Below are 16059 nucleotides of genomic sequence, written 5' to 3' on the forward strand. Positions count from 1 at the left end.
TGTATCCATCACCCACAAAAGTAATATTGTCACCTTTCTTACTGCTGATACTGGTAGTTTATGTATTTTTATATTCTTGATTAGCTAGAGGTTTATCACTTTTATTGGTTTTCAATTAAATATTTTTCATTGATCTTTACTTTTGTTTTGTAGCTTACCGATTTCTCCTCTGACCTTTATTCTTCTTTTCCCCCTACTTATTTTGGTTTTAAATTGCTCTTTTACTTATTTCTACAGTAAGAGTTCATTGATCTGAAACCTTTCTTTTTTGGAAATAAAGGCCACCAGTGAGGTAATTTTGCTCTAAATCTGCTTTAGCAGCATTCTACAAGCTTTGATATATTGTGTCTTCATTTTCAATCTATTCAAAATAGTTTCTATTTTCCTTTCAGATTTATTCTTTGACCAATATCTCATTTAGTAGTGTGATAATTGATTTCCAACTATTTATGGATTTTCCAGAGACTTATGTTATTGACTTCTAATTCAATTCCATTGTCAATGGACAACACCCTTGGTATGACTGGAATCCATTTAAATTTATAGAGACTGTTTTCATGACCCAGTGTATAAAGTCAATCTTGGCAAATTCTTGTGCTCACTTACAAAATATTCTGCTCGTGTTAGGGGATTTCTGTAAACACCAATTTGATCAAGTTGGTTCAGAATATTTTTTAAATCTTCTATATTCTTTCCAGTTTTCTATTTGTTCTACAATTTGAGGGAGGCTATTGATATATCTATGTAATTAGATTTTTCTATTTCTCGTTGTAAATCTATCAATTTTTTGACTCATGTATTTTCAGACTATCATTGGCTACATAAATGTTTATTTTGGCCTCCTGATGAACTGATTCATTTATCATTATCACATGAAACATATTCTTGGTAATATTCTTTGCTAAGAAATCTATTTTGTCTGATATTAATACAGCCACTCTAGTTTCTGTTTTCAATCTGTTAGCATAATCTTGGCACATCATCTTGTGTGTGTGTGTGTGTGTGGTAAGAACATTTAACAAATTTACCCTCTAGAAAATTTTAAAGTGTAAAATACAGTATTTTAATTATAGGTATGATGTTGTAGAGCAGGTCTCTAGAACTTACCTTACACAACTGAGACTTTATGCCTGTTAATTAGCAACTCATTTCCTCATTTCCATGATGGATGGTTGGATGGCATCATTGACTCAATGGACATGAGTGAGCAAGCTTGGGGAGATGGTGAAGGACAGGGAAGCCTGGCATGTTGCAGTCCATGAGGCTGCAAAGAGTCGGACACGACTGAGTGACGGAACAGCAACATTTCCTCTGCCACCCAGGCCCTGACAACCACCACTGTACTCTTTGCTTCAGTGATTCTGGATATTTTAGATACCTCATGTTAAATGGAATCATGCAGTTTCTGTCCTCTGGTGTTTGGCTACGTTTACTTGGCATAATCTTCTCAAGGTTCATCCATTTTTTGCACGTGGCAGGATTTCCTTCTTTCTAAAGGCTTTATAATATTCCACTACAGGTATATTACCACATTTTGTTCATCCATTCCCACATCTTAGCTATTGTGAATAACAATGCAATAAACATGGAGGTGTAAGTATCTCTTTGAGATTCCAATTTCAATTATTTGGGATAAATATACATAAGTGAGATTGCAGGACATTGGCTTCCCTGGTGGCTCAGTCGGTAAAGTCTGCCTGCAATGCAGGAGACTTGGGTTTGATCCCTCGGTCGGGAAGATACAACCCACTGCAGTATCCAGCTCCAGAGGAGCCTGGTGGGCTACTGTCCATTGGGTCACAAAGAGTCGGGCACAACTGAGTGACTTTCATGGTAGTTCCATTTTTAATTTTTTTTGAGAAAGTTCCATCATACTTTCCATAGTGTTGCACCATTTTAAATTTCCAACAGTGTGTAACACTTCCTTGCCCACACTTGTTAGGCAGAAACTTTTTTAGTTGGATGCAGTCCTACTTGTCCATTTTTGTTTTTCTTGACTAACCTTTGGAATCACAACCAAGAAATCGCGGCTAAGACCAATGTCATAAAAGTGTTTTCCATGGTTTGTTACGGTAGTTTTAGTTTAAGGTTTTACGTTTAAGCCTTTAATCCTTTTTGAGTTGATTTTTGTGTATAGTGTAAGGTAAGGTTCCAATTTCATTCTTTTGCATTTGGATATACAATTTTCCCAACGTTATTTGTTGGAGAGACTATTGTTTCCCCATTTCCAAAGTGAATCTGTCTCCGTACTGTTGTTGAATTAGGGTGTTTGTCAGGGGGAGGGACTAGGTCTTCCTATCCCTTTAGCTTGGTGTATCTTTTAACATCCTTGTATTTTTCACCTTATTTCTGTCATTATACATGAAGTGCTTTTTTGTAGGCAGCATATAGTCATCTTGCTTTGTAATCCAATTTGATCATTTCTGCATTTTAATTGAAGTAAAGACCATTTACATTAATATGACTGTCAATATGATTAAATTTATATTAATTTCTTTTTGACTCATCTGTTGTTTTCCTTTTTTTCTGCCTTTTGAATTGACTCTTTATATGTTGACTTATTGACAAGTGCTTTATTTTAGTGATTGTATTAGGGTTTATAGTATGTATTATTAAGTTACCACAGTCTGTCTTCAAGTAACATTATTCTACTTTACATATAGTATAAAGAACTTGCAATCATATTCTTCCATTTTTCTCCTCCTAGGCTTTGAGCTATTGCTGTCATTATGTAATTTAAAATATGTCTAAACTACAGACCATACTCTTGCTGTTCTTTTTAACAGTCAATTATATTTTAAAGAGACTAATAAGTTTTTTTTATGTCTGAAAATAATTTTTCATCCTTGCTTCTGAAAACTATTTTTGTTGAGATAGTTTTAGGTTGACAATTTTTCTTTATCACTGCTTTTCAGCAGTTGTGATGTTTCATATTTATTGTTCCTAGGGTTCTAGTTTTCCTATTTGGAAACGTTTCCACCATTACTTCTTCAGAAGTGATTTTTCTGTCCCCTCCTTCCCTCCTCTGGGAACTCTGATTACATATATGTTAGGCTGCTTGAAGTTGTCCCAGAGTACATTGGTGTTCTGCTCGTTTTTTGAACCTCATTTCTGTGTTTCATTTTGGATAGTGCCTATTGCTATGTTTTCAAGTTCACTAATCTTTCCTTTTGCAATGCCTTCTCTCTGTACTCCCATTGAGGTTTTTTTTTTTTTTTTCTTATATACTGTAGTTCTTATCTCTACAAGTTCAATTTGGATTCTTTTTTAATGTTAAATATCTTCACTAAGTTTTGATATATGTGGCATATATAAAATAGCCATTGTGATGTTCTCTGATAATTCAGTTCTGGGTTGATTGAATCTTCTCTTCAGGAGATGATGTTTCCTGCCTCTCTGCATGTCTAGTGATCTTTTGATTGGATGTTAAGAAACTGTAAAACTTACATTCTTGGGTGCTTGACATTTTTATAAACCTATGCAGTTTCTTGAGCTTTGTTCCAAAATTGTAATAATTTTCTTAGAAAGGATCGATCCTCTTGGGTTTTCCTTTTTTAAGATTTGTTAAGTGGTACCAGAGTGCTCACTTTAGGACTAATTATTCCCCAGTACTGAACCCTTCTGCATATCCTAGTCAGTTCCCTATAAATCATGAGGTTTTCAAGTTAGGCTGGTGGGAACAGGCAGTATTTCTAGCCTGTGTGAGCTTTGAGCACTGTTACTTTTAATTTCGGGGGATGGTTCTTCCCCAGGCTTCAGGAAGTTTCCTCATATGCCTACCTAGTCAGTATGCAGGTGATTCCTTGAGGGACCCTTTGTGTATCTCCACAATTCTCTCCTGCAATTTGGCCTTTCAGTACTCTGTCCTGCAGTCTCCAGTATCTTTGGTCTCCCCAGCAGATCTCACTTCGGGCTTTTCAACTCGGTTAGTTGGCTGGGCTTTGCCTGGGTTTCCCTTTTATGTATGTTTGCAAACTCTCTCAAGGCTGTAAACATGGATGAATTGTAGGATTCACCTTGATTTTCCCTATGTCTTAGGGATTTTTTTTTTTTAATGTTTAACATCATGAAAATCATTCTTTTATTTATTTTGTCTTTCTTGGAGAGTTTTAGGGTGCACGTGCATGCGTGTGTGTGTGTGTGTGTAGGGTGGGAGGAGCAATAAATCTGATCCATGTTACTTCATCTTGGCTAAAAGCAGAAATCTTGAATGATTCCATTTTATTTGACAGTTTTTCTAATTTCTACATTTCCTTTGAACTTAACTATGTATTAAGATCTAATAAAATAATTTATTAAGAAAAGTTATCCTGATTAAAATAGTTGCTGTTGGTCCATCAATGGGGAAACATGACAAAAAGGTGGCTTATAATATACCAACTGTGTAGATCAGGTATTTTAGGTGGAGAATGACCACTTTCTAAGTAGTATACTATTAATACCATTAGTGGTTCTGCAAACAATATGGGGAGAGGAGGGCAGGGACAATAAATGCACCTTAAATAGAAGCATTAAGTGATTTCATATAATACAAGTTGTATAATTGGGTCAGTGACTTAACATGTAATTTTATTTCATGATACATAAATATTAATCAAACACCCAGGAATCAAACAGATGTTAAGCAGCTAGACGAATTCTCTAAGGAGGTTATGAGCAGCGACTTCCCCAGCAGTCCTGTGGTTATGACTCTGTGGTTCCAATGCAGGAAGCATGGGTTCGATCCCCAGTCAGGAACTAAGATTCCACACTTGGTGTGTGGTGTGGCAAAAAAGAGGTTACAAGCTGAGTTTCTTAGAATTAACTGCTGTTTATGAGAAAAAAAAATCAGATTTCTAGACCAAAACAGATTGTAATTTAAGAGGACTGGGATGGGGTCTAGAAATCTGCAAATTATTAACCAACTCAGTGGCTTTGGTAAGAGATAACTATGGAAAAAAGCTTGCCTCTATTTCTTATTTGAACTGGATAAACGGATGATGGTTGGGACAGAATGAACATTATTAGGAGAATTAAAGTAGAGGCAAGAACAAGCCAAGGTATTTTAGCCTAGCATAAGAGATTCAGACTAGAAAAGGTCTTCAGCATCAAATTAAAAAAAACCTAAGGTTTCAGAATAGGGAAATGATAGTATGAGAATGATTTTTAAAAGACTACTGATTTGATGGGATGAGTGAGCAAAGCTGGAAAGCATCAGAACATTAAGAATGAGATAATAAGGGTGAGCATCAAGGAGGAAGTACTGACTATTGTAACTAGAATGTCAGAGAACACTGGTAAAAACGGTCAAACTTCCTTTCACCTATGTAAGGACAGGAAGTTAGTATTAAATAAGAGTATTAAAAATATTATAAACACAATAGTAAGCAAAATAATAATAATAAAAAACAGTAAGAACAAAATAATCTTCAACAGGTTTTTCAGATGTTTACTTGCATGATTCTTGAAGCTCCACTAAGAGCTCAGGAGCAGTTTGTATTGCCTGGAAGGAGTATTAAACAGCAGTGTTAGTTTTCTAAATTAAAACTAATGCATCGGTCATTATGAATAAAAAGCAGTTTACCTTCTCTAAGGAAGATGAAGCAATACTAGCATTTTATTTATATTTCTTCATTTGCTATTTCAGCCAATTTCAGTTTATTGTCAAAGATAGAGAGATTGTAGTCAAGAGAGAGAAAAATGGACTTCTCCGGTAGTATAGTGGATAGATATCCACTTGCCAGTGTAGGGGACACGGGTTCAATCTCTGGTCTAGGAAGATTCGATATGCCAAGGAGCAACTAAGCCTGTGTGCCACAACTACTGAGCCTGTGTTCCGCAACAAAAGAAGCCACCGCAATGAGAAACCCTCACACCGCAGTGAAGAGTAGCCTCCACTCACCACAACTAGGGAAAGGCCAAGAGCGGCAACAAAGACCCAGTGCAGCCAAAAATAAAGGGAATAAGTAAAATAAAAGAAAAAAACAAAAATCTACTTCTCCAAAATTACAAATTGGATGTTTAGGTTACAAAATGTCAAGGGTGTGATAGAGGGATTATTTCTGGTAGGGAGTGGGTGTGAGCAAAAATGGCAGACAAGGGGACTTCCCTAGTGGTCTAGTGGCTAAGACTCCACACTCCCTACGCAGGGGCCCTGGGTTCAATCCCTGGTCAGGGAACTAGATCCTACATGCTGCAACTTAAGAGTTTGCATGCCACAACTAAAGATCCTGCGTGTTGCAACTAAGCCACATGGCCAAACAAATAAGTAAATAAATATAAAAAAATAGAGAAAGAAGTACGACAAGTTTTCAAGAAAGATATAAGATATCAGAAACTGTTAACAGATTTTCACAGTTCATAAAGATAGATAACTTGCTCAGTGCTGTGAAAGCAAATCCAAAGGAAGATGACAGTTCTGTATGTTTATTCATTTCTTACCTTCTTTTAATGGAGTTTTGGGAACAAAATTTTCTTTACTTTCATGAAGAAAAGCCTTTGAAGGATCAAAGTGTTTGATACCCAGAACTTTATTCAATTCCTCCTGAAGTTTTGCTTCACTTTGTTTTCTTTTAGTAAGCTGAGCACGGAGTTTTAACACCTCCTATCATAAGAAAAAATACAGTCCGTAAATAATTATAGAAGATCATGTTGGTGAAATGTGCTACCGACATTACTGACAATTCCACAGTTGCTCTTTTTTCAAACCTTGATGGCAAAAGCCTACTGCATACAGGCTTTCAGACTATAAATTACAAAATGAACAACTATGACAAAGAAGATAACAAGTTATTTAAATCTTCCTGTCCCTCTATAGGTACAAAGTTGTATTTCTGATAAAAGTTCAATACCAAATTAAATGCTGAGATTCACTACTGGAGAGACAGCATGAGAAGCTCTGATGACTTGCTCCCTAGTGACATAAAAAATTACCAAAAAAGCAACTACTTAAAGCCTCTATAAATAGCCTTAAGGTAAAATAGCAAGTGAAGAAACAATTCAAGCAGATCCACAAAAGTGCTTTTTGTTTTTTAAAAAAGGCAATGTCCTGTTGTGTTTGAACCAGTCCTGTTCCCTCTCACCCTAGTCCTTGCTTAGCAAAGCAGAGACTCCACATCAGACCTCTGCAGACCGGAGCAGAGGGTTCCTTCCTCTCCCTGCTCCCAGTCAGAGGCTTCTCCTGCCAAGAGGAGCAGGATGTCAGCATCTCTCATCTTGCCCCTAGCCTCTTCCTTGATCTGAACCACAGAAAATGTGGCTGAGAGGTGTGTGTGTAGGTCTTTTCTTTCAAGAAACCAAGGTGCAGAGTGCTGAAAATACCCAGACCCTGATCACCCTTTACCTGGCTCATGAGATGATGGTCAAGCCAACAGAGGCAAAGTGAGAGACCCTCAGATTGCTCATCTCCCTCTCCCCAAGTCTACTAAACATCCAGCTACAGGGACATAGGTGTCACTCAGAGGAAAGCTTGCCATTGTTCCCAAATCCAGATCTGAAGCCTTGTCTCAGAAATTATGACTAGGAGGAGAACACAGAGCTCCTAATTTATTCCCAGAGATAGTGACTTCACTTACAACAGAGCTTAGAGCACTTCAAGCTGAAGGGTGCCCTTAAGAACAGTAGAGGCTGTGTGGTGCAAGGGAATGGGAAGTGATTAAAAACTGGGCTAAACTGTAAGCTGACTAGTTTGTAGAAGAGAAGTGTTGAATAAGACAGGTGGGAGGAGCCCTCCTGTAGCCAGAACAAAGCCAATCACTGACCTAAAACACAGTTCCAACAAAGGAACCAGAATTAGATTGGATTAATCTGTAGAGTTAGAACTGGACATGGAACAACAGGCTGGTTCCAAATAGGAAAAGGAGTACGTCAAGGTTGTATATTGTCACCCTGTTTATTTAACTTCTATGCAGAGTACATCATGAGAAATGCTGGACTGGAAGAAGCACAAGCTGGAATCAAGATTGCCAGGAGAAATATCAATAACCTCAGATATGCAGATGACACCACCCTTATGGCAGAAAGTGAAGAGGAACTAAAAAGCCTCTTGATGAAGGTGAAAGAGGAGAGTGAAAAAGTTGGCTTAAAGCTCAACATTCAGAAAACGAAGATCATGGCATCTGGTCCCATCACTTCATGGCAAATAGATGCGGAAACAGTGGAAACAGTGTCAGACTTTATTTTTGGGGGCTCCAAAATCACTGTAGATGGTGACTGCAGCCATGAAATTAAAAGGCGCTTATTCCTTGGAAGAAAAGTTATGACCAACCTAGATAGCATATTCAAAAGCAGAGACATTACTTTGCCAACAAAGGTTCGTCTAGTCAAGGCTATGGTTTTTCCTGTGGTCATGTATGGATGTGAGAGTTGGACTGTGAAGAAGGCTGAGCGCCAACGAATTGATGCCTTTGAACTGTGGTGTTGGAGAAGACTCTTGAGAGTCCCTTGGACTGCAAGGAGATCCAACCAGTCCATTCTGAAGGAGATCAGCCCTGGGATTTCTTTGGAAGGAATGATGCTAAAGCTGAAACTCCAGTACTTTGGCCACCTCATGCGAAGAGTTGACTCATTGGAAAAGACTCTGATGCTGGGAGGGATTGGGGGCAGGAGGAGAAGGGGACGACAGAGGATGAGATGGCTGGATGGCATCACTGACTCGATGGATGTGAGTCTGAGTGAACTCTGGGAGTTGGTGATGGACAGGGAGGCCTGGCGTGCCTTGACTCATGGGGTCGCAAAGAGTCGGACACGACTGAGAGACTGAACTGAACTGAACTGAACTGAATCTGTAGAGGAATTTATGACCTGGGGCAATGTTGAAAATAACAGGGGGATAAGCCAGCAACTATGTGTGATCAGGGAGAGAAGGAGGCAGCCTTACCCAAACCAGCGTCATCTCAGGGTGACTGTGTACACACCCCAAACTGAACCTCCCTCAGAAGCAACATCAGAGGCACAAACTGGGGGGATGGGGAGGACCAACAGACTTCACTAAACAAGAAAATAACAACATACTTGCAAGGGGACAGCAGTACCCAGAGGTGCTACAATATATTGTCTAAAACATCCATTTTCTAACCGAAAAATTACAAAGTACGCAAACAGGAAAGCATGATTTATATACTGGGGAAAAGCAGGCAACGACAACTGCCCAAGAGAGTAACCCAATATCAAATTTATCCAAAAAAGGGTTTAAAGCCATTATAAACATTTGAAGTGAAGGAACTTAAAAAAAAAGGGAGTAGACTCAAATTCCTACAAACAGAAATGAAAGAGGGGCCATTGCTACTGATATTATCAAAATAAAAAGGAATGTAAGGGAATATGGCACACAATTGTGAATCAACACATCAGAAAATGAAATGGACATATTCCTAGAAAGACACAAACTACTGAAAGTGTCTCAAGAAGAAATAGTCAATCCGAGGTAGGACTGTATTGCTATAAACTTCCCTGCAAGAACTGCTTTTGCTGCATCCCATGGGTTTTGAGTTGAAATAGTCAATCTGAATAGAACTATTATAACAAGTGAAGAGATTAAATTATTGATCAAAAACCATCCACAGAGAAAAGTCCAGGTCCAGATGCCTTCACCACTGAATTCCACTACACATTCAGTAAAGAATTAATATCAATAATTCACGAACTATTCCATAAATAGAAAAGGTGAAACACTTGCCAACTCATTTTATGAAGTCAGTATTACCCTGATCAAAGAAAAACCACCCACCCCAGTATCAACAAAAGTAAACGTGACTTTACAAACCGATTTGAGATTGCTATTTTCATCTTTCAATTTCACAACATGCTTGATTTTCTGCTTTAGATTCTGATGACCCAATAATTTGGCATATGAATCTCTTAGATTATTTAGTTGTTCCTGAGCCGCACCATGTTCATTCAACAAAGCCTGTTTCTCTGCTTCAAATGCATCCAGTTGTAGCTGAAAAAGATTTTTTTGTGAAGTTAAGACTTAAAACTATTAAATCCTACTTAACTCGTATTAACTACAAGGAAAATAAAATGAAAGAAAGTAAAAAGGCAAGACAGGACTTCCCTGGTGGTCCAGTGGCTAAGACTGCAGAAGACTGCAGGCTCCCAATGCAGGGGAGCCAGGTTTGATCCCTGGTTGGGGAACTAGATCCCACATGCTGCAATTAAGACCCGGTGCAGCCAAATAAGTAAATAAATATTTAAACAAGAAACTCAACAACCACCACAACAAAAAAGGCAAAAAACAAAAATATATTATATTGACTTACTCTTAGGGCTCTCCATAAATTGTCTTTTTTTAAAATAAAAAGTTATTTTTCATTTCAAAGATCAATGAAACAGAAAGAAAGAAACAATGAAAAGACCTGCTAGCTGGGCTAATCTGTATTACCACAACATATTATAACCAATACTGTCTTCTGACTGTAAGTACCCAGATTTGCATTTATCCTTTAAGCGTTAATTAGAGGAACATTGAGAAAGATCATAAAAAAATAAGTGTCATAAATTTACATAGATTATCAAAAGTTCATATCAGGAGAGCCTTCTAAGGTATTAACTTTTAAGAACCTCATTAAGGGGTAATATTTAAGCCTATAAAGCCTATATTAAAAATGTATGCATAATAATGTAGTAACATCTATAATAAACCTTCTGTAATAGGAAGTTAAACTGGCAGCAAAATGATCTTTCAGAAGAACCATGTCACTGCCATGACTGTGATACGGAACAATATGAATTCTCAAATACAAATAAGTTAAGTCCTAATTAACAGACCTGAAAAGGCTTCGTCTTATTATATAATTCTTCATAGAGGAGACGCCACTTATTCATTTCCTCAGTTAATTCTGCTATTGAGTTTTCTTTTCCAGCTTTTCTGTAAGGGAAAATTAAATTAAAAACCACACTACTAGAAAAAATAACTTGAGACGCATGGCATTTTAGTTTTCAACCTAGATTACCTTGCTTCTTCCTCTTCCAGTTGTTTCTTAAAGTCTTCGCTTTGTTGCTTGAGTTGGTTCTGCAAATCAGATATTCTTTTAAGAGAAGAAACTGTAATTTCTTTCATTTCTGCTTCTTTAAGTGCTGATTTGGTCTGCAGATCTAGAAGCATCCTTGGGTTTGAGAGAGAAGAGTCCATTAAGAAAGTTATAGCCATTTAAATTACCTTTTTTAAAAAAAGAATCTCAAAGAACTGTTAAGAATTATACTTTTTAAACTGTGTAAATTCATAATTCACCATTGAAGATCACCCAAAGCAAGCCATGGGACTACAGTTTTCTGCATCACTTAGTAGCTGGCTTGCAGCAACATCCAATTGTCCTAATGGTTCTAAGACCACAGGTGTGGGTAGGTTTTATTTCTCCTACATACCTTGCATATTCTTGATTTGAGTTCTCAGTGGCCAATACTTGATCTCGGACATCCTCTGCACTTTGCTCAGCCTTGGCCAGTTTTTCCTTAAGTGATTCGTTCTGCACCTTAAGATCTTTTAGCTCACTTGCTGTTGAGGCTTTATAGCTTATTTTTTAAAAAACAAGGTTAAAGGATTTTTCTAACATATGCATGACAAATCTATAGCTGATTGGTTTATATTTTATACACTTTTAGGTAAAACAAACAAAACCTTATGTATTTTCACATTTGCACAGGTAAGAATTCAATGTTTTGAAGTCAAGTTAATACTAAACACGAACTTATATGACATACGCGGTTCCTTTAAAGAAAAGAGTCAAGTGCCTAGTATGGGCGGAATCTATGAACAAAGATAAAAAGAAATCAACTACCAAACATGGAAATTACCTCAAAACAAAAACCCCACACAATCCCTCTACCTACTGTCATACTTTATTATCTTGCGGGTGATAGAAAAAAATGCCTCTTCAGGTTGTTGCAAAATAAAAGGAAAAATAACTACATAATTAACTTTGTTCTAAGTGTTTTAAAGGCAAACTACAGAACATGTTAGCTGATAAAACTGGAGAACCTACATTTTGCTTCATGATTCAGAAAAGGCTTTTCTGAGGAATTTACAATTAAGTTGAGGTGTGAAAGTGAAGAAGAACTAAAAAGCCTCTTGATGAAAGTGAAAGTGGAGAGTGAAAAGTTGACTTAAAGCTCAACATTCAGAAAATGAAGATCATGGCATCCGGTCCCATCACTTCATGGGAAATAGATGGGGAAACAGTGTCAGACTTTATTTTTCTGGGCTCCAAAATCACTGCAGATGGTGACTGCAGCCATGAAATTAAAAGACGCTTACTCCTTGGAAGGAAAGTTATGACCAACCTAGATAGCATATTCAAAAGCAGAGACATTACTTTGCCAACAAAGGTTTGTCTAGTCAAGGCTATGGTTTTTCCTGTGGGCACATATGGATGTGAGAGTTGGACTGTGAAGAAAGCTGAGCGCCAAAGAATTGATGCCTTTGAACTGTGGTGTTGGAGAAGACCCTTGAGAGTCCCTTGGACTGCAAGGAGATGCAACCAGTCCATTCTGAAGGAGATCAGCCCTGGGATTTCTTTGGAAGGAATGATGCTAAAGCTGAAACTCCAGTACTTTGGCCACCTCATGTGAAGAGTTGACTCATTGGAAAAGACTCTGATGCTGGGAGGGATTGGGGGCAGGAGGAGAAGGGGACAACAGAGGATGAGATGGCTGGATGGCATCACTGACTCGATGGACATGAGTCTGAGTGAACTCCGGGAGTTGGTGATGGACAGGGAGGCCTGGTGTGCCTTGATTCATGGGGTCGAAAAGAGTCGGACACGACTGAGCGACTGAACTGAACTGAACTGAGGTGTGATGGATAAGAAGGATTTAGCGAGCCAATTGGGGAAAGTATTTCAGAGGGCAAAGATGTGTATGTGCTCGGAGGCAGGTAGAACACAGTCCACTAAGAGCTGGGACTGGGGCTTGCCTGGTGGCTCAGTGGTAAAGAATCCGCCTGTCAAGCCAGAGACATGGGTTCAATCCCCAGTCTGAGGAAGACCCCACATGCTGTGGAGCAACTAAGCCTGTGCGCCACAACTACTGAGCCTGTGTTGTTAACTATTGAACTCAAGTGCCCTAGAGCCCACGCTCCTCAACAAGAAAAGCCACCTCATTGATAAGCCCACACACCAGAGTTAGAGAGCAGCCCCCACTCACTGCAACTAGAGAAAAGCCCGCAGAGCAATGAAGACCTAGCATAGCCAAATACAAATAAATAAAATACTAAGCATAAAAAAAAAAAGAGCTGTGACAAGAGTCTAACGAACAAGAGAGGCCAAAAAAAAAAAAAAAAAAAGAACAAGAGAGGCAGGAGCAGAAGCAAGAGGCATGAGTCCTTACTGGTGGGGCACAGTGGGCTTACCTGAATGATAAAGAACATACTTCAAAGGTCTCTTAAGTAAGTGTGTAAATTATTCCAGAGATATGCAGAGAACTGACTGGGGAGGGCCAGGAATGCTGAACTGGAGGATTAACCAGAGGATGATTATTTTTCAGCCCAGATGAGTGCTAAGGGAGGATTGGACCAAGGAATTGGCAAAAGAAAAATGTGAGATCTCTTTTGGAGGCAGAATGGAAAAACTCAAGAAAGAAATTGAATGTTGGGAGAAAGGGAGAAAAGATGATTATGATGACTCAAGACTTACGGAAGGAGAAACTCAGAAGATGGAGATGTCACCGACTGTGATCAACAAGAATGAGAGACGAGAGGGACAAAGGGAGACAAAGATGATCTAGAGTTGTTTTGGTGGGGTTAATACCAGACAACAGTGAGAGATCTACTTGAAGTCAAGTAGGCAGCTGAATATATGAGTAGGGGATGAAGGGAGAGGTCTGGTCTGAAGAAATAAATTTTAATGCTACTCGCATACTAATGGTGACTGACATCACAGAATGCCTCTAAAGGCACTAGTTTTCAAAGTATCAAGAAGGAAAATTTCTTTCCAGAGTTGTGAACAGCACTAAAAATTATATATGTATACAGATATATATAGTTGTTGTTCAGTTGCTCAGTAGTGTCCAACTGTTTGTGACCCCATGGACTGTAGCACACCAGGCTTCCCTGTCCTTCATCATTTCCAGGAGCTTGCTCAAACTCATGTCCATTGAATCAGAGATGCCATCCAATCATCTTGTCCTCTGTTGTCCCCTTCTCCTACCCTCAATCGTTCCCACATCACAGTCTCTTCTAATGAGTTGGCTCTTCATATCAAGTGGCCAAAGTATTGGCGCTTCAGCTTCAGCATCAGTTCTTCCAAAGAATATTCAAGGTTGGTTTCCTTCAGGATTTACTGGATCTTCTTGCAGTCTAAGAGACTCTCAAGAGTCTTTTCCAACACCACAGTTCAAAAGCATCAATTCTTCAGTGCTCAGCCTTCTTTATGGTCCAACTCACATATTCATACATGACTACTGGAAAACCACAGCTTTGACTACACAGATCTTTTTTGGCAAAGTAATGTTTCTGCTTTTTAATATGCTGTCTAGGTTTGTCATATGTATATTAATTATATGTATGCTGACATATAAAAATTAAAATATATAGGGACTTCCCCAGTAGGCCAGTGGTTAAGACTCTGTGCTTCCACTGTAGGGGGATTGAGTTTGATCCCTGGTTGGGGAACTAAAATTCCTCATGTCACACAGCATGGCCAAAAATTCAAAAAACAATATATATATATATACACACACACATACATGTACATATATACACACACACACACACACACACATACATATATATACGCTATGTATGTCAAAATATATCAGATGCAGGAACACATCAGAGAGATTAGAAGGTCCTAGTTAATGAATGGGTATTAGGCAGTTGATTATCCATATGGAAAAAGAAATATGAATTTTATCCCTTTATCACTACACATACAGAAATCAGTTCTAGGTGGAAAAATGAAAAGTGCAATTTTGAAACTTAGGAAAAAAAAAGGTGAATATCTTTAAGTTCTTAGGATAGAAAGAAGTTTTTGTATGTAAAAGTGTTCACATAAAACTCTATAAGTTTAACAACACTAAAATCAAGAATTGCCATTCATCACAGGAAACCATAAAGAAAATGAAAAGACAAGCCACACTCTGTAAGATATCTACCTCCCATATTGCTGATAAAAACCCTACAAATCAACCAAGAAAAGATAATGCTCTAGAGAAATGAATAAAAGTCATATATAAGCTTTTTACAGAAAAGGAAAAATGAATTATCCACAAGAAGAGGTCCTTTTACATTTAGTATACTGGCAAAATTTATGAAGTCTAACAAGCTTCAGAGAGGAGGTACATCAATGGGAACTCATACATCACTAGTGGGAGTGTAGATTTTCACCTCCCCTTTGTAAAATGATTTGGAATTAAAATTTGAAGTTGAACACTTACTTAAATGTGACTTTAGAGTAATTCTTACAGGTATGCAAGAGGAGATCACAGGAATATTCACAGTACTGTTAATAAAATGAAAGAAATGGCAAACAACCCAAAAGCCCAAAGCCAGAATGGATAAATAGTGGTAGACTGATAAGATCAAATATTCTATAACAGAGGATGAGATGGCTGGATGGCATCATCGACTCAATGGACATGAGTTTGAGCAAACTCCAGGAGATAGTGAAGGACAGGGAAGGCTGGTGTGCTGCAGTCCATGAGGTTGCAGAGAGTTGGACATGACTAAGTCCAACTTAGTCATGTTGGACTAAGCTCCAACTATAGTCTCAGGCAATACTGTGATTCAACACTAAAAACATACATAATGCAGAGTGAAAACGCAAGTCCCAGGATATGGCATATACTACTAGGACATTTTTGGTGAAGTTCTGGAAAAAGCAAAATTAGGTATTATTCATATGGACATACATTATATAATTATACACAGGAAAAAAGCAAGGAAGTAACTGATGTAGATTTTGAGATGGTGTTACCTGCTGCGGGGAGGAATGAAGATGGGACAGTGGAGGATTCATATAGGTCGCAAGCTGTTGAAACTCTTTTGGTTTATAGGTTGTCTTCTATGAGCTTATGCATGTTAAATTTACCTTTATGATTTAGGATTTCTGTACACATTGTATCTTTTTATTGAATATACTAAAATAG

The 16059-nt window shown here is 38.0% G+C and overlaps 1 protein-coding gene across 4 annotated transcripts in view; it reads right to left on the reverse strand.

The window, feature by feature from the left end:
* Nucleotides 1-4540: 4540 nt before the first annotated feature.
* The window catches only part of HMMR (hyaluronan mediated motility receptor), a 33446-nt gene continuing 21927 nt past the window's right edge, over nt 4541-16059 (reverse strand). For all 4 annotated transcript variants that reach the window (XM_027545749.1, XM_027545748.1, XM_027545747.1 and 1 more), the window contains exons 13-18: nt 11344-11490; nt 10932-11084; nt 10747-10846; nt 9743-9919; nt 6421-6583; nt 4541-5482 (exon numbers count right to left, since the gene is read on the reverse strand). In XM_027545749.1, the coding sequence (XP_027401550.1) occupies nt 5463-5482; nt 6421-6583; nt 9743-9919; nt 10747-10846; nt 10932-11084; nt 11344-11490 (760 nt within the window). In that variant the 3' untranslated portion in view covers nt 4541-5462. The remainder of the gene's footprint in view (nt 5483-6420; nt 6584-9742; nt 9920-10746; nt 10847-10931; nt 11085-11343; nt 11491-16059) is intronic.

The sequence above is a fragment of the Bos indicus x Bos taurus genome, chromosome 7, assembly GCF_003369695.1.
Source record: "Bos indicus x Bos taurus breed Angus x Brahman F1 hybrid chromosome 7, Bos_hybrid_MaternalHap_v2.0, whole genome shotgun sequence".
NCBI lineage: Eukaryota > Metazoa > Chordata > Mammalia > Artiodactyla > Bovidae > Bos > Bos indicus x Bos taurus.